General features: G+C 47.2%; 1 protein-coding gene across 1 annotated transcript in view; it reads left to right on the top strand.

Annotated features, from left to right (window-relative positions):
* Positions 1-19,109, top strand: part of LOC111154251 (TNF receptor superfamily member 11a) — a 43,397-nt gene extending 24,288 nt beyond the window's left edge. Inside the window, 5 exon segments of the mRNA XM_022513752.1 lie at positions 649-743; positions 1,975-2,088; positions 5,382-5,434; positions 6,836-7,604; positions 18,581-19,109. Coding sequence (XP_022369460.1) covers positions 649-743; positions 1,975-2,088; positions 5,382-5,434; positions 6,836-7,604; positions 18,581-18,927 — 1,378 coding nt within the window. The 3' untranslated portion in view covers positions 18,928-19,109.
* The last annotated feature ends 1,030 nt before the right edge of the window (positions 19,110-20,139 follow it).

Here is a 20,139-nt window from a genome sequence, read left to right as displayed (position 1 = left end):
TATTATTAAATACTAATATAGTCCCAATATATTTTTAAAGATGTATTTATGTATTTATTTTAAAGGGGGGGAGGGGCTAAGGGGGAGGGAGAGAGAAAAATCTTCGAGCAGACTCCCTGCTGAGTGCAGAGCCTGACACGGGGCTCGATCTCACTTCCCTGAGATCATGACCTGAGCCGAAATCAAGAGTCAGACGTTTAACCAACGGAGCCACCCAGGTGTTCCCCACCGGGAATATATTGGTTCTCATTAGATATTTATTTTCTGATTCATTTATCCAAGTTTTATGTTGAAAAGATTTTTTGTGTTTTCAGCTTCAAAAGAGCTTTCATCCAAAGTTTATCACTCAGACAAAGGCAGCTAAGCACTTGGCATCTTCTTCACTGAAGACACAAGTGTACTCTCTTTCGCATCATAGTGTCAGAGTGGTTCTTGGAGAACCCTGGTAGTGGTTACTTTTGCTTATTCATTGGTCCACGTGTAGACAGACACCGAGGATTCAAACATGCAGGAAGACCTCTCAGTTCTTCTCCGGGGGAAGCTAGCAATCTAGTGGAGTAGAGTCCTTTGTGCCATGTTTTGTTTTGTTTTGTTTTGTTTTAAGCAAGATTAGAAAAGCAAAGCAGTTGACTACCTTTACCTCCGCAGCTGTAGCATTCTTGGAGAGACAGAAGCACGTCACGGGACTGATAAGTCAGATGTAGTTTGTAGTTCTTCTCTGCCATCTGCAAAGCCACCAAGAGGTATGTTTAAACAGAGTGGGTTGGCTGTAGCTGTGCCCAGTCTAGTCAGCAATTCTAGATTTCTCCTGAACTACATGCTGTGTCTGAAGGGGTTCACTGGTCCCTCGTCATGCCATTTTATCCGTGGTCACTTTTTTTTTTTTTAAGATTTTATTTATTTATTTGACAGGCAGACAGTAGGCGGAGAGGCAGGCAGAGAGAGAGGAGGAAGCAGGCTCCCTGCTGAGCAGAGAGCCCGATGTGGGGCTCGATCCCAGGACCCGGGATCATGACCTGAGCTGAAGGCAGAGGCTTTAACCCACTGAGCCACCCAGGCGCCCCCCGTGGTCACTTTTATCAGTATTTTAACTCCAGATATGTTGTGTATTTGGAAATTTCTACTCTGAAGTGGGTTACTTCAGAGTATTCTGAATATACTGAATATACTTATATTCTGAATAATAAAGTATTCATATATATTTTAAAAAAAAAGAAAGAAAGAACAGAAATGGAACTACAAACATAAATTAAAATGCCCCAGTGTGGCAGGATTGTGGAGGGCCCAGTAGGGGTGTCTGTGGGAGATTTGGGTCACCAACCAGAGTTAGAATATAGCTAGCGGTTTACATGGCACATTTTGTAGATCAAGTTAACCTGAAGTACAATTTCAAAGCCTAACAGAGTTGACAGTTCATGGTGGAGTTCATGGACAGTTCTTGGTTGCCCAGGGGTGTGAGACAGTGCAGAGGTGGGTCCAGACATGGCAGTGCTAGAAACGGACACATGGCAGGAAGGACCCAGGCCACAGATTAATAGGGTTAACGAACTAAGAACATCAAGCGTTTAGATTTTGACATTTGGGAAATAGGAGGGTATCTAAGCATTCTGGATATGGGGTTACACAGAGTAGCCTATAAGAAAGACCATTTAAAAAGATAACATTGAAAATAAGAGAGGGAATAGAAAGTTATTTTTTTCTTTTTTTAAAAATATTTTATTTATTTGACAGATATCACAAGTAGGCAGAAAGGTGGGGGGGGGGTGCGGGGAAGCAGGCTCCCTGCTGAGCATAGAGCCCCATGTGGGGCTCGATCCTAGAATCCTGGGATCATAACCTGAGCCAAAGGCAGAGGCTTTAACCCACTGAGCCACCCAGGCGCCCCCAAAGGTTTTTTTTTTTTTAAACAAAAGTGAAGATAATCAGAGAATTAATTACTCTTTAACCCCTTTTTCTCATTGTCTTTCAATACAGAGCCCCTGATTTACTTGCCCAGTTTAATTATTCTGCTTCTCTTCATCTCCGTGGCTTTGGTTGCCGCTGTCATCTTTGGTGTTTACTATAAGAAAAAAGGGAAAGCACTAACAGGTACTGTGTCCACGCTGGTTTTTTGAAAATTAAGCATAAAGAAAGGAGATACATTTCTAGATATGTGTGCTCATCACTACCTGGTGACCCCTCTTGAGTAAGGATCTCCACACGGTTGCTGTTAAACTAAGAAGAAATACCCTTTATACCTAATTCATTGTTCTCCAGTCAAAAAAATAAACAAAAACCTATGGTGCCTGTTGATGTGTAAGCACACAGAATATGCTGGGTTCGGAACATGGATGCCTCGTAAGCTGTGTGTTCCCGTCAGGGAGATCAGGCACCATCAGTGTGAGCGGGTCACCTCTATCCAGGAATACCAGTGGGTTTAATGTCACGACGTATTTGACATTTACATGAAGCTAACAGAGTGTCATTTTTTTCAAGATTTTATTTATTTATTTATTCATTTGAGAGAGAGAGAGAGAGAGTAGGAGGAGGAGGAGGAGGGCACAGAGCAGGAAAGGCAGGCTTCCTGCTGAGCAGGGAGCCCCATGTGGGGCTCAATCCCAGGACCCTGAGATCATGAGCTGAGTTGAAGGCAGAGGCTTTAATCCACTGAGCCACCCCAAGAGTGTCATTTTAAAGAAGGGGTTCCTTGAGAGATTTCGTCATGCTTTCGTGGTCAGCTCTTCTCCTCTCGGAGCACTGCTGTCTCGTTATCCTTTCTCCCCTTCTGGCTGCGCAGGGTATCACGTCCACCTCCGCCTCGCTGCGATGTGATCAGGTCTCCTGTGTCCCGCGCGTGGACTTCTGAAAGCCTGCCTATCGTGCTCCTTTCCCACAGCGGCACGCTCTGTATTATGCCTGGGCCAGCAGAGGTTTTTAAAGAGGGAAGATGGTGTTTGAAGATGGCCATGTTAAGTGGAGAACAGTGTTAAATGGCTTTTTTTTAAGAGTCGACTCATTATTGAGTATTTTTATTTATTTATTTTTAAAGATTTTATTTATTTATTTGACAGACAGAGATCACAAGTAGGCAGAGAGGCAGGCAGAGAGAGGAGGAAGCAGGCTCCCCGCTGAGCAGAGAGCCCGATGCGGGGCTCGATCCCAGGACCCTGGGATCACGACCCAAGCCGAAGGCAGAGGCTTTAATCCACTGAGCCACCCAGGCGCCCCTATTGAGTATTTTTATTTAATGCCGCTCCACTTCCCTAGCCACCTGCTAACTCGGGATTAGAAACTGCATGGTCCAACGATGAGGCTCGCTGGTGGTGTCCTGTTTATGTGGGATTCACAGAGTTCTGATTTTTTTTTTTTTGTCTCTACAATAATCTCTTCCTGCCATATCTTATCAGTGAGAAGGACAATGGGCCTACCAGTTACTGAATCGAGACGTAGAGCTGTTAGCCCTCTCTTTATCCATTCGTGGGGGGCCCCAGTTTATTGGCCCCCCGGGGTAGGGCCAGTCCTGGGGGCTCCTTACCGAGTGGCACAGTGAGTGCCCTTGTCGAGGAAGCGGTCAGGGCAGCATGAAGCCCCCAGACTGAGGCGGAGGACTGCAAGCGAAGTTGCAGAGCCCCAGACCAGCAGATGACGGGGTCGTCTGATCGTGCAGCCAGCAAGGGCCTCCCAGAGGAGACCAGGTACTGAGATATGAAAGCTGGTTGGAACGGGCTAAGGTTTGTGCAGCTGGACAGAAAGCCAGAGCCAGCGTGAGACAGCACAGGAGAGGAAGGCGCAGCCACATGGCGCAGCCCCCCAGGCTTGGTTAGGGAATTTGCTCCTGGTGCTTCGCAAACAGAAGGAAAACTAGCCCTCTGGTTGTAGGATAGAAAAGAAATTCAGGGGTACAGTAAGACTGGATGGAGACCCACGAGTCGGGAGGGTGTTTGCTGTCATCCAGGAGAGAGATGAGCTTAGTAATTATGAATATCTCCTCGTGCACAAATGTCATTTTTTTAGTATCATTTGAGATTATCTGGTACGGATCCCTACAAGGGAAGAGCGACAAGTTTCCTTTAATTTGGGATAACTTTATGTAATTTCGAAACTAGAGAAAGGAAGCAAGAATAGTAACAAAGATGATAACAATAGCTGACATATATTGAACATTTATTCTGTACCAGCCCCACTTAATGTACTCACGAAATCACAGCAGCCCCACGAGGCAGGCACCACTCTCTCCCCTTTCATGATGAAGAAAAGGAGACTCAGAGAAGTGATGTGAACTGGGCAAGGTCAGGGGGTACAGATCATCAGCTGGGACCGTGACCTGATTATCTTCCGGAGCGTGGACAGCTCCTGCTTCCATGTTTATAGTGAATTCAGCATCAAATAGTCAGTGGAAGGGGGGGAAACTTTTTTATGTTTGTAGAACACAAATTCATAGATATTTTTTCAGTTTGTAGATTTGACTTTTTTAAAGTTTCATCAGTTCTGCTTTTTTTAAAAAATAAATATTTTATTTATTTATTTGAGAGACAGAGATCACAAGTAGGCAGAGAGAGAGGAGGAAGCAGGCTCCCTGCAGAGCAGAGAGCCCAATGAAGGGCTTGATCCCAGGACCCTGGGGTCATGACCTGAGCCGAAGCAGTTCTGCTTTTTTTTAAAAAAGATTCTATTTATTTATTTATTTGAGAGAGCGAGCATGAGCAGGGAGGAGGCAGAGGGAGAAGCAGGCTCCCTGCTGAGCAGGGAGCCCCACCTGGGGCTCAATCCCGGGACTGGGAGATCAGGACCCAAGCCTAAGGCAGCCGCTTAAACCGACTAAGCCACCCAAACGCCCTCATCACTTCTGTTTTTAAAACTTAATGGAGACATGCATTGTGGATGCTACAGAACGTACTGTTTCTCCTGGGAAGCAACAAGGTATAGTGGAAAAGGATTTGGGGCCCCCGGCACTCAGTGGGGTCTGACAGCCTTCCGGCCTGGGACTGTACTCTTCCTTTGTCGTACATGCGTACATCCGTGTGAGCCGGTTTCCTGGAAGGGCAGTGCCCTAGGCCTGTGTCTTCATCATTGCCCCACAGTGCCTAGCTCCGTCCTGCCCTCCTAGTCACGGGAAAGTGGTGAGGGGAATGGGGATGCCTCCAGCTCTGAGTGTGCCCAGAGGAATTCAGTGCAACGGTAGCGGAGGATACTTTGCTTTCCATAGATCAGAAAGTTCTGTTTGGGGGAGGAGGAGTCTTTGAATTGGTTGATTTTTCTTTTAAATGTTTTCACTCGCAGGGACTCTCCCCAAAAGACTTTCAGAGGACTGTGTTTAAAGAAATATTGAGCTGGCATAGTGATCAATAATACTGAATTAGATGAAGTAATAAGAAGTTCTTATCCTTACTTTGTTTTTCTAGCTAATTTGTGGCACTGGGTCAATGAGGCTTGCGGCCGCCTAAGTGGAAATAAGGTAAATTTAAATTTTAAGAGCCTCCTTAACACCCTTTTAATGGTTTAGGCTGATGTGGCTGTTATTAGTCAAACCTCGAGCCCCGCTGTAAACAGGGTCCTTCCTTTAGGGATGGAACCTCGAAACCCAGGACTGATCCCCCCCGCCAAAGCCCAAGTGGGCGCCCGTGGTAAATGCTCTTTTCTTTGTATTTCCTTCCCCCATCATAGCTGTGAGCATACATTATTTATGTCGTTCTAGCGCCAATCTTGATTGCCTAGGACGGGTGCCAAGGAGGAAGGAGCTGCCATTTCCCTCTACTCTTTAGTTATTTTGGTAACTTTTCATTTTGATATAATCAAAATTATAGAAAAGCAGTGGGAATAGTACAAAAAAACAAAAAAAACAAAAACCCAACCTCCCACACACCCTAAACTCAGACCCACCAACTGCTTACACTATCACAGTGCATTATCATTTGCTATCTGTAAGTGTGTATGTGTGTGTTTTTATTCAGGGACTATTTTAAAGTGAATGACAGACATCACGTTCCTGTACCCTTAAATACTTCAGTGTGGATTTCTTGAGAAAAAGCACATTCTCTTACATAACCATAGTACATTTATCAAAAGCAAGATATTTAATCATGATACAAACTATTATCTGATCCACATGTGATATTAAAAATGTCTTTGATTATCCCATCATGTTCCACGGATCTATTGTCTGTGGTATAAAGATATATAAATATAAATTTATATTTAAATTCTATATATTTAAATATATCTATTGTTTGTGGTATAAAGATATATACCACAGACAATAGATATATTTAAATATATAGAATTTAAATATAAATTTTAAACCATGAGGTCATCCTGATTCTTCCAGGTTCAGTTCCAACACCACAGGATTCATTCGGTCTCTCCCTTACCTGTATTTGAATCTTCCTTCTCCAACAGGACGATGCCTGGTTCCTGTTATTCTCAATATATTTACTCAATTCCTCAATGCCAGAATACACAGAAAGTAGTTTCAGAATGTTTGAACTGTACTACAGAAAAAACCAAAACTGCTAACTAGAGTTCCTTTTTTGTTTACTTTTTTTTTTTTTTAATTTAGATTGAATATATGGACAAAATACCATGTTGTAAAGTTATCTGAGTTAGGTCTTTGCTTTGCTTCAGTGTGAACACGCTATTCGTTTGAAATGCAGTTTGATTCTCTGGTTCCCATATTCTATTTCAGGGTTCTCCCTGACTCTGTAATCTTAAATAACACAAATAAAGTGCCATAAGGAGGTTTCCATCTATACTTGTTGTGGTGGAAATAATTACTCTAAACCATCTCCAGCCATGTTTAGCAGAAACATGTCCTAATAACTCTGGGTATTAATACTTCTGCCTTCTGAATTTACATCAGCAGGAGTCCTCGGGCAACAATTTCAGCAGCACTCCTATGGAGGCCTCTAGTCAGCGTGAAATTTGTGATGGTGTCTTACTGCTGACTCTGGAAGAGAAGATGTTCTCTGAAGATATGTGCTGTCCCGACGGTGGCGGTCTCTGTGCGGGGCCGTGTGCAGGCACCGGGCCTGGTGCGCAAGGCCAGGAAGCCGGGATGCTCACCCTGGTCAGCGAGATCGAGGGGGACCCCTTCCGGCAGATTCCCATGGAAGACGAGTATGTGGACAGGCCCTCCCAGACCCCAGACTCTTCTTCGCTGTTCCTCACTCAGCCTGGGAGCAAGTCCACCCCGCCTTTCCCCGAACCCCTGGAGGTGGGGGAGAATGACAGTTTAAGCCAGTGCTTCACTGGGACAGACAGCCTGGCCGATTCTGAGAGCGGCCACTTCGCAGAGCCCCGGGGCGGGACTGACTGGACTCCCATGGACTCCGAAAAGTACTTGCAAAAAGAAGTGGAGCGCGGCCACTGCCCCCACTGGGCAGCCAGCTCCAGCTCGGCCGATGGCTGTGCAAACTGCGGAAACCCGCCCGGGGAGGCCCGGCACCCCCTCCTGGCTTCCGCGAGCAGCGGCCCCTGGCCCCAGTGCGCCTATGGCATGGGCCTCCCGCCCGAGGACGCCGCAGACGGGGCGGAACAGGCCGCCGATGGGGCCGACACCAGGCTTCCTGGAGCCTCGAGGGGAGGCCCCGGGTCCGGAAGCTCCTCCGGTGACCCGCCACCTGCCTCTGGTAAGTGATGCTCCTGGTGTGTCTCTTGCTTCAGAGACAAGAGGCCTGTTCCTGGGGCAGCGTCTGTAGGCCAGTGTCCCAGACCACCTGGGGAAGGACGCGAACACGGGGAAGATTCCCTTGGAAACTTTTCTCCTGATAGGCCTCTTGGCAGGGTGGGTTTTGATTCAACGCCCATGTGCAGTCTGTGGACTGTGACCCTGCCCCACCCCAGGGGGTGTCTCTTCGCTTCCCTGTGCCCCGCGCCCAGCACCCACCCTCCGCTTCCCCGCGCCCCGCGCCCAGCACCCACCCTCCAAAGGCAGCATGACGTCGGGGTTGGCTGACGTTGAGGTGTTCCCTCAGATCGCTGGGGTTTGGTGGTGTTTTTAAAGCAGCCTCTACCTCAGATCTCCCCTGAGAAAACCTTTATGATGGTCGGGGGGACAAACAGCATTGTTTCGTTAATCCTTAATTAATTAGTTTTTATTCAGAGTAGCTTGTGGGTTCTATACCAAGTTAACGATGCAGTAAAACTGTCCTCGAATGCTTTGTAGGCGAAGCCCCTTTTACAAGCGCCGCGGGTAGTAGGAACCAGGAGGATCATTTTGCAACTGAAAATCGTGGTAGAGGTTTATCACTACTGTGCCGCTTGAGCATGAATAACCCACCAGTTACAATAGTAGAACTTTTTTTCCCCACACAAGGGTAAAACACCATCTGTTTTATGTTGTAGCTAGAAGGAACTCTGCCGCCGATGGTGAGGGCTCCGGGGACTGTTTACCACACCGGGGCTCGGGGATCTCTTGGAGAATCTTCTGACAGCTACAGACACTCGCTCCAAAAAAATGAATATACGGGTATATGCTATTTAAGGGGCTTCACAGAATCCTCCCACCCTCAAAGAGAAAAAAGGAAAAGAGCCCATTTGCGGACCTCCTTTATCCTGGGATGCCTTTTCTTTTTCGCTTCTGCCTCTTTATTTAGGCCGCAAACAGTGCTGGCGGCTGCTGTTTGAATTATTTTATAACCGAGGGGTAGCTAGATTCTGCCCTGAATGGAGACTCTTCTGCCTCGTGTTGATGATGGCTCCTGGCTCGTTTGGCAGAACAATGTACTTTCATCGGTCTCCCAGGCTTGGTGGTTTTGCTGCAACTATACAAATTCACTGATGTGTAAATTCTAGAACATCAGTTCTCAGGCTGAAAGGAGAAGATACATTTGGGATTTTTTTTTTTTTCAAAGAACTGATTTGTTGGTTTTTTGTTTTGTTTTTTCCTTTCAAAGACCTCCACCCTAAGATTTCAAGGAATTTCTGTAACTAAAAGTTTAGTTTTAACTAACAGGTCCTCCTGTTCCTTTGTATAATTCAATTTTTCTTTCCGTGGTTGATTGTCTATCTGTTGGTCATAAAGACATACAGAATGCAGGTTTTGGGGGCTGGGGGCGTGGGGAGGCCAGAGCTCAGTGTGGCAGTGACCGTGTCCTGGTACCATGGCCAGGGGCAGACGAGTTTTTCAGTGAGTGACACCAGGAAGGTGATGCTAGCCACTGTGTGCACATTGTCAGCAGCCGCTAGAAGGAAAGAGTTGCCCAAATTTAAAGAGACACGTTTCCCCCTAGTGTCATGCAGCCAAAAGCCAGATCTGTGCTCTCCTACGAAGAGTTAAAACAGTGCCCTAGTCTGATTTTCATTACCGTTTCTTTCTCGGGTACTAAACAGCTAGGCATGGAGGAAAGGAGGGGGGAAAGTGTGTCATCAAGTAAATGGTGTTAATTTGCAGAAAGTTTACACTGCTTTCTCTTCTCTTTCGTCTGGTGCTTAGCCATGCAAAACATCCGTGGAGAGTCTGCCTGCGGATGCCAGCAAGAGGGCCAAACTCATTCTCGCCTGAGGAGAAGCAGCGGCCAGATTGATTTTTTAAGCTGTGCTGTTCTCTCCATAATTACTTCTACATGAACAGGCCTTCTGGTTTCTGGTCGAAATAGCACTTTCTCATCATTGCTTTTTTGCCTTTTTTTTTTTTTTTTAAAGAGTGTCATTATTTATGTTCTATAAAATCTGTGAAAGAGTGTGGAGCTTGGGTGACAGATGAGAGGGAGCCTAATCCTGTTTGATCTCCCGAAAGCCACTGGAGGTGGCCTTTTTTGTTAGGTTTTAGTTTTTTATTTGTGGGTTATTTAAAAACACACACACAACCAAATCAAGCGGTTTCTGAGAAAATGACATGATTGGGCACTTCCTCAGTAGGGAGGAGTAGCTCCTGGGCTCTCAGCATCCCTTTGAAGAGAATGATGGTTCTTCAAACAGTTCTACAAGGGTAACTTTTAAAAATAATATCCGCTGTTAAAGCTATTCCAGCAATGTTATAACCTTCCAAGAACAGTGAGATTTATGTGAAGACCAATAAGGGGAAAACGTGTTCAGTTATGTCTTATAAAACCATTTCCTAATTTACATCTTACATTACTGTCCTGAGGACATGATTGCGGCCACCTTGGTTATAAATCCTTTCACCTGGAGTTTGGAGAATTCTCACTGTATCCAGAAAAGTAGTTCATGGGAAAGAAAGAATCACTTCTTACAACCAACGTGTCTGTAGTGGCCGGGCACTTGCTTTTGGCTTCCGAATCCACTTTCTTGCGTTGGCCACTTCTGAGCTGGAAACAGGTGTTTATTTACGGGGTCCACAGCGGTTAGCGATGAACAGCAGCTGCCTGTTTGTTTTTCTATCACATCTTTACTGAGGGTCTGCTGAGGCCTGGAGACTGGGAAAACCCGCAAAACAAGTACAGATTGAGGTCAGGGAATGGACAACTGAAGAAATCAGTAACTGGAGACAGCAAGGCCTTGGACAGCCTGCCGCTCCTTCCCCTCTGCCTAGCACCCCTCCCCTCCCCCGTTCCCTACCCAGCCCCGCTTGTCACCCCACCCCTTGGCCTGCTCTCCCCTCCCATCCCCCACCTAAGTTTTGGCCAGAGCCAGCCCCTTTTCCTACAGTCATCTCTCACCTGCCTCTTCTGCTCTTTCATGTGTTTCTGCTCGTGTGAACTGCCTTGCACCCACACTGTCCCCTTTCCCAGAACGCCCACTCCTCCTGTCCTTCAAGTCGCTGCTCCAGGGCTACTTCTGAACCAGGGAGGGCAGGTGTGCTGGCTGCGCGGGCACCCTCCCCCCCCACTTCTGTGCGCTTTCCGTCCTTCTCACTGAGCCCTGCTGGCACACGCCTTTATCAACAAGGGGGCTCTAGGTAGCACACCATTCAGTGGGAATTTCCATGCCCTTCTCCACACCTGATCTTTCCAGTGGCTCCAAGGCAGCTTAGTCACAGGGTGTGAAGCTCATTCATTCAGCGAGTCACGGGTAACTAGAGGAACAGGAGACCATACCTCCGTGTCTGTTCCCTAAACTCACTCTCAGCCTCCCGCATCTTCAGTCTGTTCTGGGAGCTGGAGGCAAAGCAGGGCTTGGAAGGACTGACATGAGCTCTCCTGGACGGACCTCAGTCTCCCTGGTAGAGGAGGCAAGGTGAGCTGGTTCATGCAAGAGGCAGTGACACACCAAGGCTGATTCCTGGGAGCCCAGGGCACTGGCGGTTGAAAGGCACTGCCTGATTCCGTGTCTCCCTAGCCTCGGTTGGTCTCCCATCCCTGGGTACCCCTCTCTTGAAGTAACTATCTTTGACCATCCATTTCCATCCTGAAAAGACAGATAAAGGTTCTCCTACCTTAGTTTTCTTCTCTTTCCCTCCCCGACCCCCAAGCAATAGACAGTGCTCTATCTAGTTCTAACTTCCTTTTCTTTCTTGCTGGAATGCCATCCACGAGCTTGTGTTTTGCTTTTAGCTAAGTACTAATAAGGGCAAGTATTAGCTCATTGACCCTATAAGTTAAAAAGGATGTTTTATTATTTGGTTGTTTGGCAATATTCATTGGTACTGAAAGTCAATGGATTCTTTCAAAATATATGAAAAAATGTGTTTCCTGTATACTTTACTTCAGTCCTGCTTGCTTTCTCTCTGTTCTAATGGGCTCGTTTTGGAAGAGTTTCATTCGTAAGCCATTCTAAGTAACTTTCAAGCATGATTCAGAATGGAACTATTAAATACTTCTTCCCTTCCCTTATCATCATATACTCCGTTTCTTCCAAATGCCTAAAACAGCACTTGCATTTCCATAAAAAGGAAAATCACATGAGAAGCATATGGGTTAAATATAAAATAAGTTTTTAAAAAATTCCAAAAGAACTCAGTGTAGCCTGGGTAGTTTGAGTGTATTTGTGTATATTTTTAGTTCTGTTCCTTGGGAGAAAAATCTACATGACAATTGGGTGGTATTATTTGCTATAGTTCTTGTGATTTAATATTCACACGTTATGCATTTTAAACAACATAATAAGCTTTTGGGAAGAAGAGTGTGCATTACCTTGCTTAAAAATGTGAATTCTCTCAGAGATTGAGTTCTTAAAATGAACCTTGTTTTCTCTGCCTGAGAAAGAGAGACTCCATGGAGGGGCCAGCAGGACTTAGGCAAGTGTAGACCTCTTTCTGATTAGGATGGACACTTCATTTGTCCATTGTTTCTGTTGACGTCAATGCTGTTTTTAACCATCTCAAGTTACCTGAAAAATTTTCTAGTTAAGTTCCAGTAAGTATTAATGTAAACCCAGCCAACCCATTTTAAATGTTAGAAATTCTTCAAAATTTCTAATTTCATAAGAATCCTCGTGTCATTCTGGCTCAAATCCCACTTTTAGGTAGCTTCGAATACAATTCCCAGTCACCTTGTCTTGAGAGACGAGGAGACGCTGCTCACCTACCCTCTGCCTGTGAGGCCCGCTCCTTACCCCACTGCTCTGCTGCCATTACATCGATGCCATCGATACTGATTTCCTCTGTTCACTGTGTGTCGGAGACCCTCCAGTGTGCCACAGAATAAGGGTCTGGGAGAGCTGACTACTCTGGCTGAGTGAGGGGCTGTGGCCAGGCCAGGCCCAGAAGTTTGCATGGGCAGGAATGCTAAGGTCTGTGAGAGTGATGCCTACCTTGGCCGGTGAGTCCCCTCCCTTGCCCCAGCTGTCTCCAGGAGGTACTGTCTTCACTATCCCTGGTTCTTTTGGGAGGAAAGTTCTTTCCTTCATATACCTCCAACCCCATCTTTTTCTCAAGTGGCAGTAAAGTTAAATCAATGCCAGGGGCAGCCTACCAGGGGAAAGGTATCAGAAGGGCAGCTGAGGAAGGAAAGGAAAGGAGGAGTGATGGGCTTTGCCTTGTCCTCCTGGAGGCTGACTAGACTAAAAGTCTCAGGCCTTTGTAAGGCATCTTGAATAAGCCTCATCTACACCTTCCTTCCCTTTTCATATTTCCCCTTACCAGCTGCCAACAAGGGCTGGGCCCCACCTCAACCGCAGAACAATCCAGGGCTTCCTTGGCCCTCAGTGGAAAGAGTTACCCCTTTGGGGCAGATATCAACTATAGAAGCCATCCAGCCATGCCCAAAAGGAGGCCCCACAGTGCCTGCACGATCACGTAGCTTGCTGACACGGGGACCCGCTGATTCGTCCTCTCCAGTCGGCTTGCCTAACCCTATAACACCTTCCTGTCCTAAAAGCTAGAAAGCGCATTTGCTATTGAGAAGGACAGTTCAGGACTGAGGCGTATACAGGAGAAGGCTATTACCGACTCATTCTAAACCTTGATCCACGCCCATGCCACAGGCAAGTCATCGCTGACTCGTGTGAGGAGAGACGAGACCATGGGCTTTAGGGCAGAACCATATGATGAGGGTTCAAACCAGTGACAGTCAAAATGATGAATTAGTTTGGCAAAGAAAAACAAAGTTGCTTGGGTTTCTGGAGGAAAATGCCCTCTTGGTCTTCAAGACATGTTGAGATCTTCCAACAAGACACGCATGGAAAAATAACATTACTGCCCGGCACATTCCTCCCATCTCTTTCCCTGGGAGTCCCACCTGCCAGGAGAAGGAACGGCATCAGTGCGCCTGCGCCTCGTTGTCGGTGGTTCCCCAGCATTTTCAAACCTCTCACCTCATTTGACCCCTACACCATCCTGCGGGCGTTCATTCATTCGTTCATTCATTCTTTCATTTAACAAGTGTTACGTGCTGCTCTGTGCGGCCGCACCTGCCAGGCTAAGAGGGCTTGCAACTTGATCCTCATTTCACAAACGATCAGGCTGACATCTGGAGAGGTTGTTAGAAGGGCTTGTCCCAAATCCCACGGCTAGGGCGGGCCGAGCAGGACCAGACCAGAGCTTCCAGACCCCTGCTCTCTCCTCTGTCCCTCCTCACTTACCCTCCTGGACTTGGACAGCTGCTGAAACCTCATCCCTTTAGTCAGCACTGAGCACCTTCTGCTCTTCAGAGACCACAACACTAGGATGACATTGACATTATTAGATGACTGGCGGGTGAGTCTGCATTAGGACAAGCCATGAGAAAAGAAGGCTCTGTGACAGTTTCCCTTCTTAAGGCAGTGGTGGAGGGGGAGGGGGAAGAGAGAAGTCAGCCTGGAATGCCCCCATGCCAGTAGCCGGGAGCTGGTGTTTGCAATGCAGCCAGCCCGGCGTGGGGGGGGCGCTCAGTAAACTCTGGATTGGGAGCACTCACACCTAATGAATACCCAGGCCCTTCTGCTCCCACTTGGCGAATGGCCGTGCTTACTAAATCCGTGGGTGTTCCCTGCCCCGGGTCTGTGAGCTGATCCTATTGAAACTGGTGAGCTGGTAAAAACAAGGGAGTTTGAAAAGCATGAGAACCGTTTCTGTGAAAACCGTTCAGTGCTTCTGGACTATTCAAAGAGTGAATCCAAAATCTGTTTGCTGTGGAAGGTGAGGTGGGTGAGACAACTGTGAACGTTGGGGGAAGACAGCTCTAGAAGGATTCTGCACTCAGACTGCTTGGCAGGTGGCTTGGTTCTCATTGCACTCTAAAGAAACCAAAACTCGAGGCTGTAGGCAAAGCATCAGAGGTAGCACTGATACCATCCTAGACTTTTTCTCAAAGGGACGAGCGTCAGTGCTACACCAGAAAGTCGGTGTCAGATGTTTCCACAGCAAATAACAAGTGGCTTGAGCATCAGGGAACTATATCAAAGGATCCACGTTTCAGTGGCCCCGGTAGATAGCCTCTGTGACTCGGTGTCTTCCCAAACCTCGAGTTCTGTATCGGTACAGAAAGTCAGATTCACAAATACTTCTGCAATACTGAAAGATCTCCAACTTAGAAGAGGTTACCTCCAAAATGAGTCACACTAAATTAAAGCATCGAAGTGGGGGAAGACCCCAGAGCAGCAGTCCTAAGAGCTGCCAGCCACTCGGTCCTGCTACATTACTTCCAGAGCCCAGTGAGACATGAGAACACGAGGTGTCCATGTGCAGTCCAAGATGACAGCAGAGCATTAAATCAAGCATGGCCTTCTGAGGGTAGGGCGCCATTAACCACACAGGTCACGTGCCCCTGAAGACGGTTCTGCTGCCCCTTACTGTCATTGGAAGATCAGTAGAGCTTTTTAAGGAACTCTAGGCTATGTCAGTTTACTACTCTCATAAAAGCATGGACGGAATGCACTCGGACTTAATCGAAGGACGTCTTTGTCATTAATTGTACCTTGAGTTAAAAAAAAAAAAAAGAAATGTGAAAAAGAAAATTGCTTTTTAAAAAAAAAATATTTTATTTATTTATTTGACACAGAGAGAGATCACAAGTAGGCAGAGAGGCAGGCGGAGAGAGAGGAGGAATCAGGCTCCCCACTGAGCGGAGAGCCCGATGTGGGACTCGATCCCAGGACCCTGGGATCATGACCTGAGCTGAAGGCAGAGGCTTTAACCCACTGAGCCACCCAGGCACCCCCAAAAAAATAAAATTGCTTTAGAATCTTACACTCCTTCTAGATACCTTTTCTTTACATCCTAATTGTCAGGAATTTAAAGGCCTTGTTCTTGTCCATCCCCGCCAGTCTGTCTCTACCCTAGCCCCAAAAGAATATTCTTGATCCACTCTGAGTCAAAGGATTCTGAAATGTTTAAATATATCTCAGGTGAAAAGTTTTGAGTTCCATTTTAGATGAAAAAAAAAAAAAGAACATAGATCCTATGGAATATATCAAAGATATTGTTTGCCATGAGGCAAATTGGCATGGGATGAAATTCTTAATGTGCATAATTAAACAAGATCTTGATGTGCAAGATGATAAGAAAAAATGGGCTTTGACTTGAGCTCAGACAAACTGAAGATTCTGGCCAGGAAGAAGGTCAGCAGCAGTGGATTCATGAGGATGATTTGTTGGGGAAAAAAATTTTAATTAAAACGAGGGAGAAATCATATGTACCATGACATAAGTGGATAAATCTCCGTATGAAGAGGATGAAGAAGATGGGAGATTAAATTCAAAGCCATAAGCCAATCACATAGTGGCTAGCGATGCCCTCTGTGTAGCTCTCCATTCTACTGAGACCAGCAGAACCAGCAGCCAGTGATGTTCTAATAACAGACTAGAGGAACTATATGCAGAAAATCACACCTTTAAACAACTTTTTAAATTGCTGCTTTTATTTAAAAAAACATGGTATGTTTCAATTAGAATAGAATGTTGATGGTATCTTCATACTGTTGTTAATTTCTCACTTTGATGTCTGTTACTAACTAGTGATCTCTCCACTGGGAAGACTTCAGTGTCATGGCGCTCTCTCCTCCCGCAGCCGCCACAGGAGAGGCCCTGGTATCAGCCCAGGGTCAGTAGTTGCTGAGTTACTTGGAGAAGTCATTTACAAGTCCCATGTCTTGGGCATCTTTTTAAACTTAAAACGCAAAACTTAACATTCACATGGATTATTTTTAGTAAGGGGCCATATGTGTTGGCTGATGATAGTTTGTTGTTTTTTTTTTTGTTTTTTTTTTTTTTTTACATTAACCTCATGATCTTAACTTCCACTCTCTCTGTCTTTAGTGTGGAATGAGAAATTGTAGAAATTTGCAAAGCAAATTTGAGTGCAAGACCCTTCTGCAGTTTTTTTTTTTTTAAGATTTTATTTATTTATTTGACAGACAGAGATCACAAGTAGGCTGAGAGGCAGGCAGAGAGAGAAAGAGGAGGAAGCAGGCTCCCTGCTGAGCAGAGAGCCCAATGCGGGGCTCGATCCCAGGATCCTGGGATCATGACCTGAGCCGAAGGCAGAGGCTTTAACCCACCGAGCCACCCAGGCGCCCCCCTTCTGCAGTTTTCATGTGTTTTCTTTTTCTCTACAGTTCTCTTGTCCGTGTCACCGTAGCAGTTCAGCCATTTGTGGATATTGTCTTTTGTTTTGCGTTGAATGACTGACTCACTTTTATTTGGGTCCTTGCACTCACTTGAGTTTTTACAGAAACACTTCCCCTCCTTTATCACACCTACATCTTACCACATTAGAAACTAGATAGTTAATTAGATTTCCTAATGAGTTCACCCAGTGAAAACAGAACTGAGAACTACCTTGGTAACTGGTGGGAGAAAAAAGGCATAGACATACTAGAAAGTAGACCCCTAGTGTAGAGTACATCATATGTTAGGAGCACTTGTTGATAAATTCCAAAGGACGTGGAGTGATCCAGCTAGCCGGTGAATGGAAACACTAGCTGGCCTCCCCCATGTTGCTGGGGGGTTTATTAGGCAAATAAATCCCCACCACCATCTTGAAGTATACCCCATACAACGGCCTGTGGCAGAAATAGCATGAGTCATAAATCTTTCCGATTTGTCGCTCGCACTTGAAATCTGTTTTCATTTAAAATCCTTGTCGTTCCCTGGGTCACTGGGTCTTCATCTCAGCTCCTCTCAAGGTACGTTGGGGGTGGAAGGAAGTCTCCCCAGTGGGATTTTCCTGTAGACTGTTGCTATTTTAGTCAAACTATCCAAAACTTGCCTTCCAAATATGGGGGAAATCTCTTCGTGTGGAGTAGTGCTAGAAAGCTAATTTGTATAATTATGAAGCTGGGTCACAGTAATTGAGAAAAAAAGATGAGGACGTTAACAGTGAGGAGCCATTTTGATGTTCCCTCTTCTCCTCAGAATGAAAGATTCTGTTTCTGATACTGAGTGTTGGGACATTTCTGCATCTGCTTGGTTTATAGCATTCATTTTCCCCTGGGACGTTTCTAGATACCAGTTTTTAAAATAGAAGAGGAATAAGAGTAGCGACTTCCCTTGTTGAACTTTCTATTTGTTTCCCAAAAGGCTCACCAATTAAAGACTGATCAAATCTAGTTACCCACAAAGAGGTGATGGTAGAACCCCATAGGGACAAAACACACCTCAGGGTTCAGAAGAAAAGAGTGATTTACAGGATTTCTTTTCTTCCATTTTAGTCCTATGAATCTCTTTTGTTCCAAGAGTTAAAGGTGTTAAGGAAATTGATTTAACCTCTGCTAAATACTGAGCCTGGGTGGACCCATGGCCCTCCAGGGCTGAACTGTTAGGGACCTCCTTGGAAGGTTCAGAGGTGTGACAGTCTGGTCACAGGGGAGGCTGGGTTCCTGGGCTCCAGAGTCCTATCAAGCAACAACCTTCGCTCCAGCAGCGCGTTTCCTCACTGATGCATCTGACCGCAGCCAGGCCACTGTCTGTTTGCTGCCTGGGGATCTCCGCACGCACCCCTTTTCCCAGGTAACCGCCGCCCCTGTTACAGTCTGACACCTGGTGTGCTCTCCTGCCGGTGTCACGAGTCCCGCGTGGCAGACGACGAAACTGGAGCATGGCGCGTAGTCTCGCTTCTCTTTCGCCTTCTCCCCCCCCCCCCACCTCCCTTCCTCAGCCGCAGTGGGCCTGGTGAGCTGACACATGAAGGAACCGCTGCGAGTGTCCCTGCGCTTTGAGACGGTGTCGGCGAGGGGAGGCCGCTGCTGGAACAGCCTGTTTCCTTGGGAAACTTCCCTCACAAGACCAGGTTCTCACCAAGAACCCATGACTCACCTTCTGCGTGTTCTCTCTGCTTCTCCCCCTGCAGGAAATGTGACTGGAAACAGTAACTCCACGTTTATTTCCAGCGGGCAGGTGATGAACTTCAAGGGCGACATCATCGTGGTCTACGTCAGCCAGAACTCCCAGGAGGGCCCGGCGGGGCCGGGCAGCGGCGCGGGGGAGCCGGTGGGCCACCCGGTGCAGGAGGAGAGCTCGCCGCGCTGCGACTCGTTCGCCGGCCTCGGGCCGCGCTTTCCCGACCCGTGTGCCGGCCTGGACGCGCGCCCGAGCGGGGGGCTGCAGGAGCGCGGCGCCCCCGGGCCCGACAAGGCCTCGCGGCCGGTGCAGGAGCAGGGGGCGGCCGAGGCCGGCGCGGCAGGAGCGCGGCGCTGAGCACCCGGGGACCCGCAGCGGCTCTCGGCGCCCCTCAGAGCCGCCTTGCCCGGGGGGTGGGCGCCGACCTCCGGACCTCGGACCTGTCCTCTGCGGGCACCACAGGGGCCGCGTCCTGGAGCCAGGCGCGCCTGCCCCCTGCGCGCGGACGGGGGCGGGCCGGGAGTGGGGGCGGGGCCCTCGCACCTGCGCCGGGGCGGGGCCTGGGGACCGCGCGCACCTGCGCCGGGGTCGGGCGCGGCAGGGGCGCGGATCTGCTCCCCGACGGCGCTCCCTCTCGGTACATCTGCGTCGGATGACCTGACAGCGCCCGCCGTACTCTGTAGAATCGGGCACTTTTTAAAAACCTGCATTTGTTATGAGCATTTACTGATACCCACAGTCACGTATCAACTGATGACACAGGTACACGTCGCTCCACTTTTTACCTCCTTTCAGGGTTTTCGGTTTTCCTCCGTCCCATCCTATTCCCCATTATCATTTCATCATTAGTTTGTCTCTTTATGGCATATGTTTTAATGATTGTTCCCTTTGGGTCTGCTTCCCCCCCCCCTTGTATTTGTATTTCATTTCCGTAACATTGTCTTAATACTCTTCCCCCTTTTGTTTTTACTATGTAAGGGTTTTCTTGAAAATTCTCCTAAGGGTGCTGGTCTTCTTTACATATTTTTTGCACCCCTTCTTGAAAGGTTGCCCGTATTTTGGTGATGGGTTTTTGCGGCGGGGGCAGGGAGGTCTGTACTAAGCACTTTTGGTGAAAAGGCCAGGACTGTGAAGCCTAGAGGGAGGCTCAGGGAGCAAATCGAAGGGCTTTTCGTTTTTGAAAAATTGTTTTGTGTTCTCATTTTCTTTAGAGGAAGGAAAAAGGGAAACCCTACTTTTCCCCTGAATGTTTCTAAGTTTCGGTCAATCTGCAGGCAGAACTAAGTTGTAATGTGTCCTTCTTTCCCTCACCCCCAAATGGCTCATCCCTGAGGTGAATGTATTTACTCCTTCCAGCAGAAGCAATCACGTACTTTGGTAACTAACTTTCTAAAATCCAAGTTGGTGCAGCTTGGCATTCTTATTCTTGATGTCTCTCTCAAAAATACATGGGAAATGAATAGGACACGGGATCGCCTGAGTACAGGGTGACAAGCAGCTGCCAGGAAAGTTCAGGAAAGAAGGGATGGAGCACCTGGGTGGCTCAGTCAGTTAAGCATCCCACCCTTG

The sequence above is a fragment of the Enhydra lutris genome, unplaced genomic scaffold (assembly GCF_002288905.1).
Source record: "Enhydra lutris kenyoni isolate GAN:26980312 unplaced genomic scaffold, ASM228890v2 scaffoldscaffold36, whole genome shotgun sequence".
In the NCBI taxonomy this organism is placed as follows: Eukaryota; Metazoa; Chordata; class Mammalia; order Carnivora; family Mustelidae; genus Enhydra; species Enhydra lutris.
Note: the sequence above shows the minus strand (reverse complement) of the source record. Positions and strands in the feature narration are given on the sequence as shown.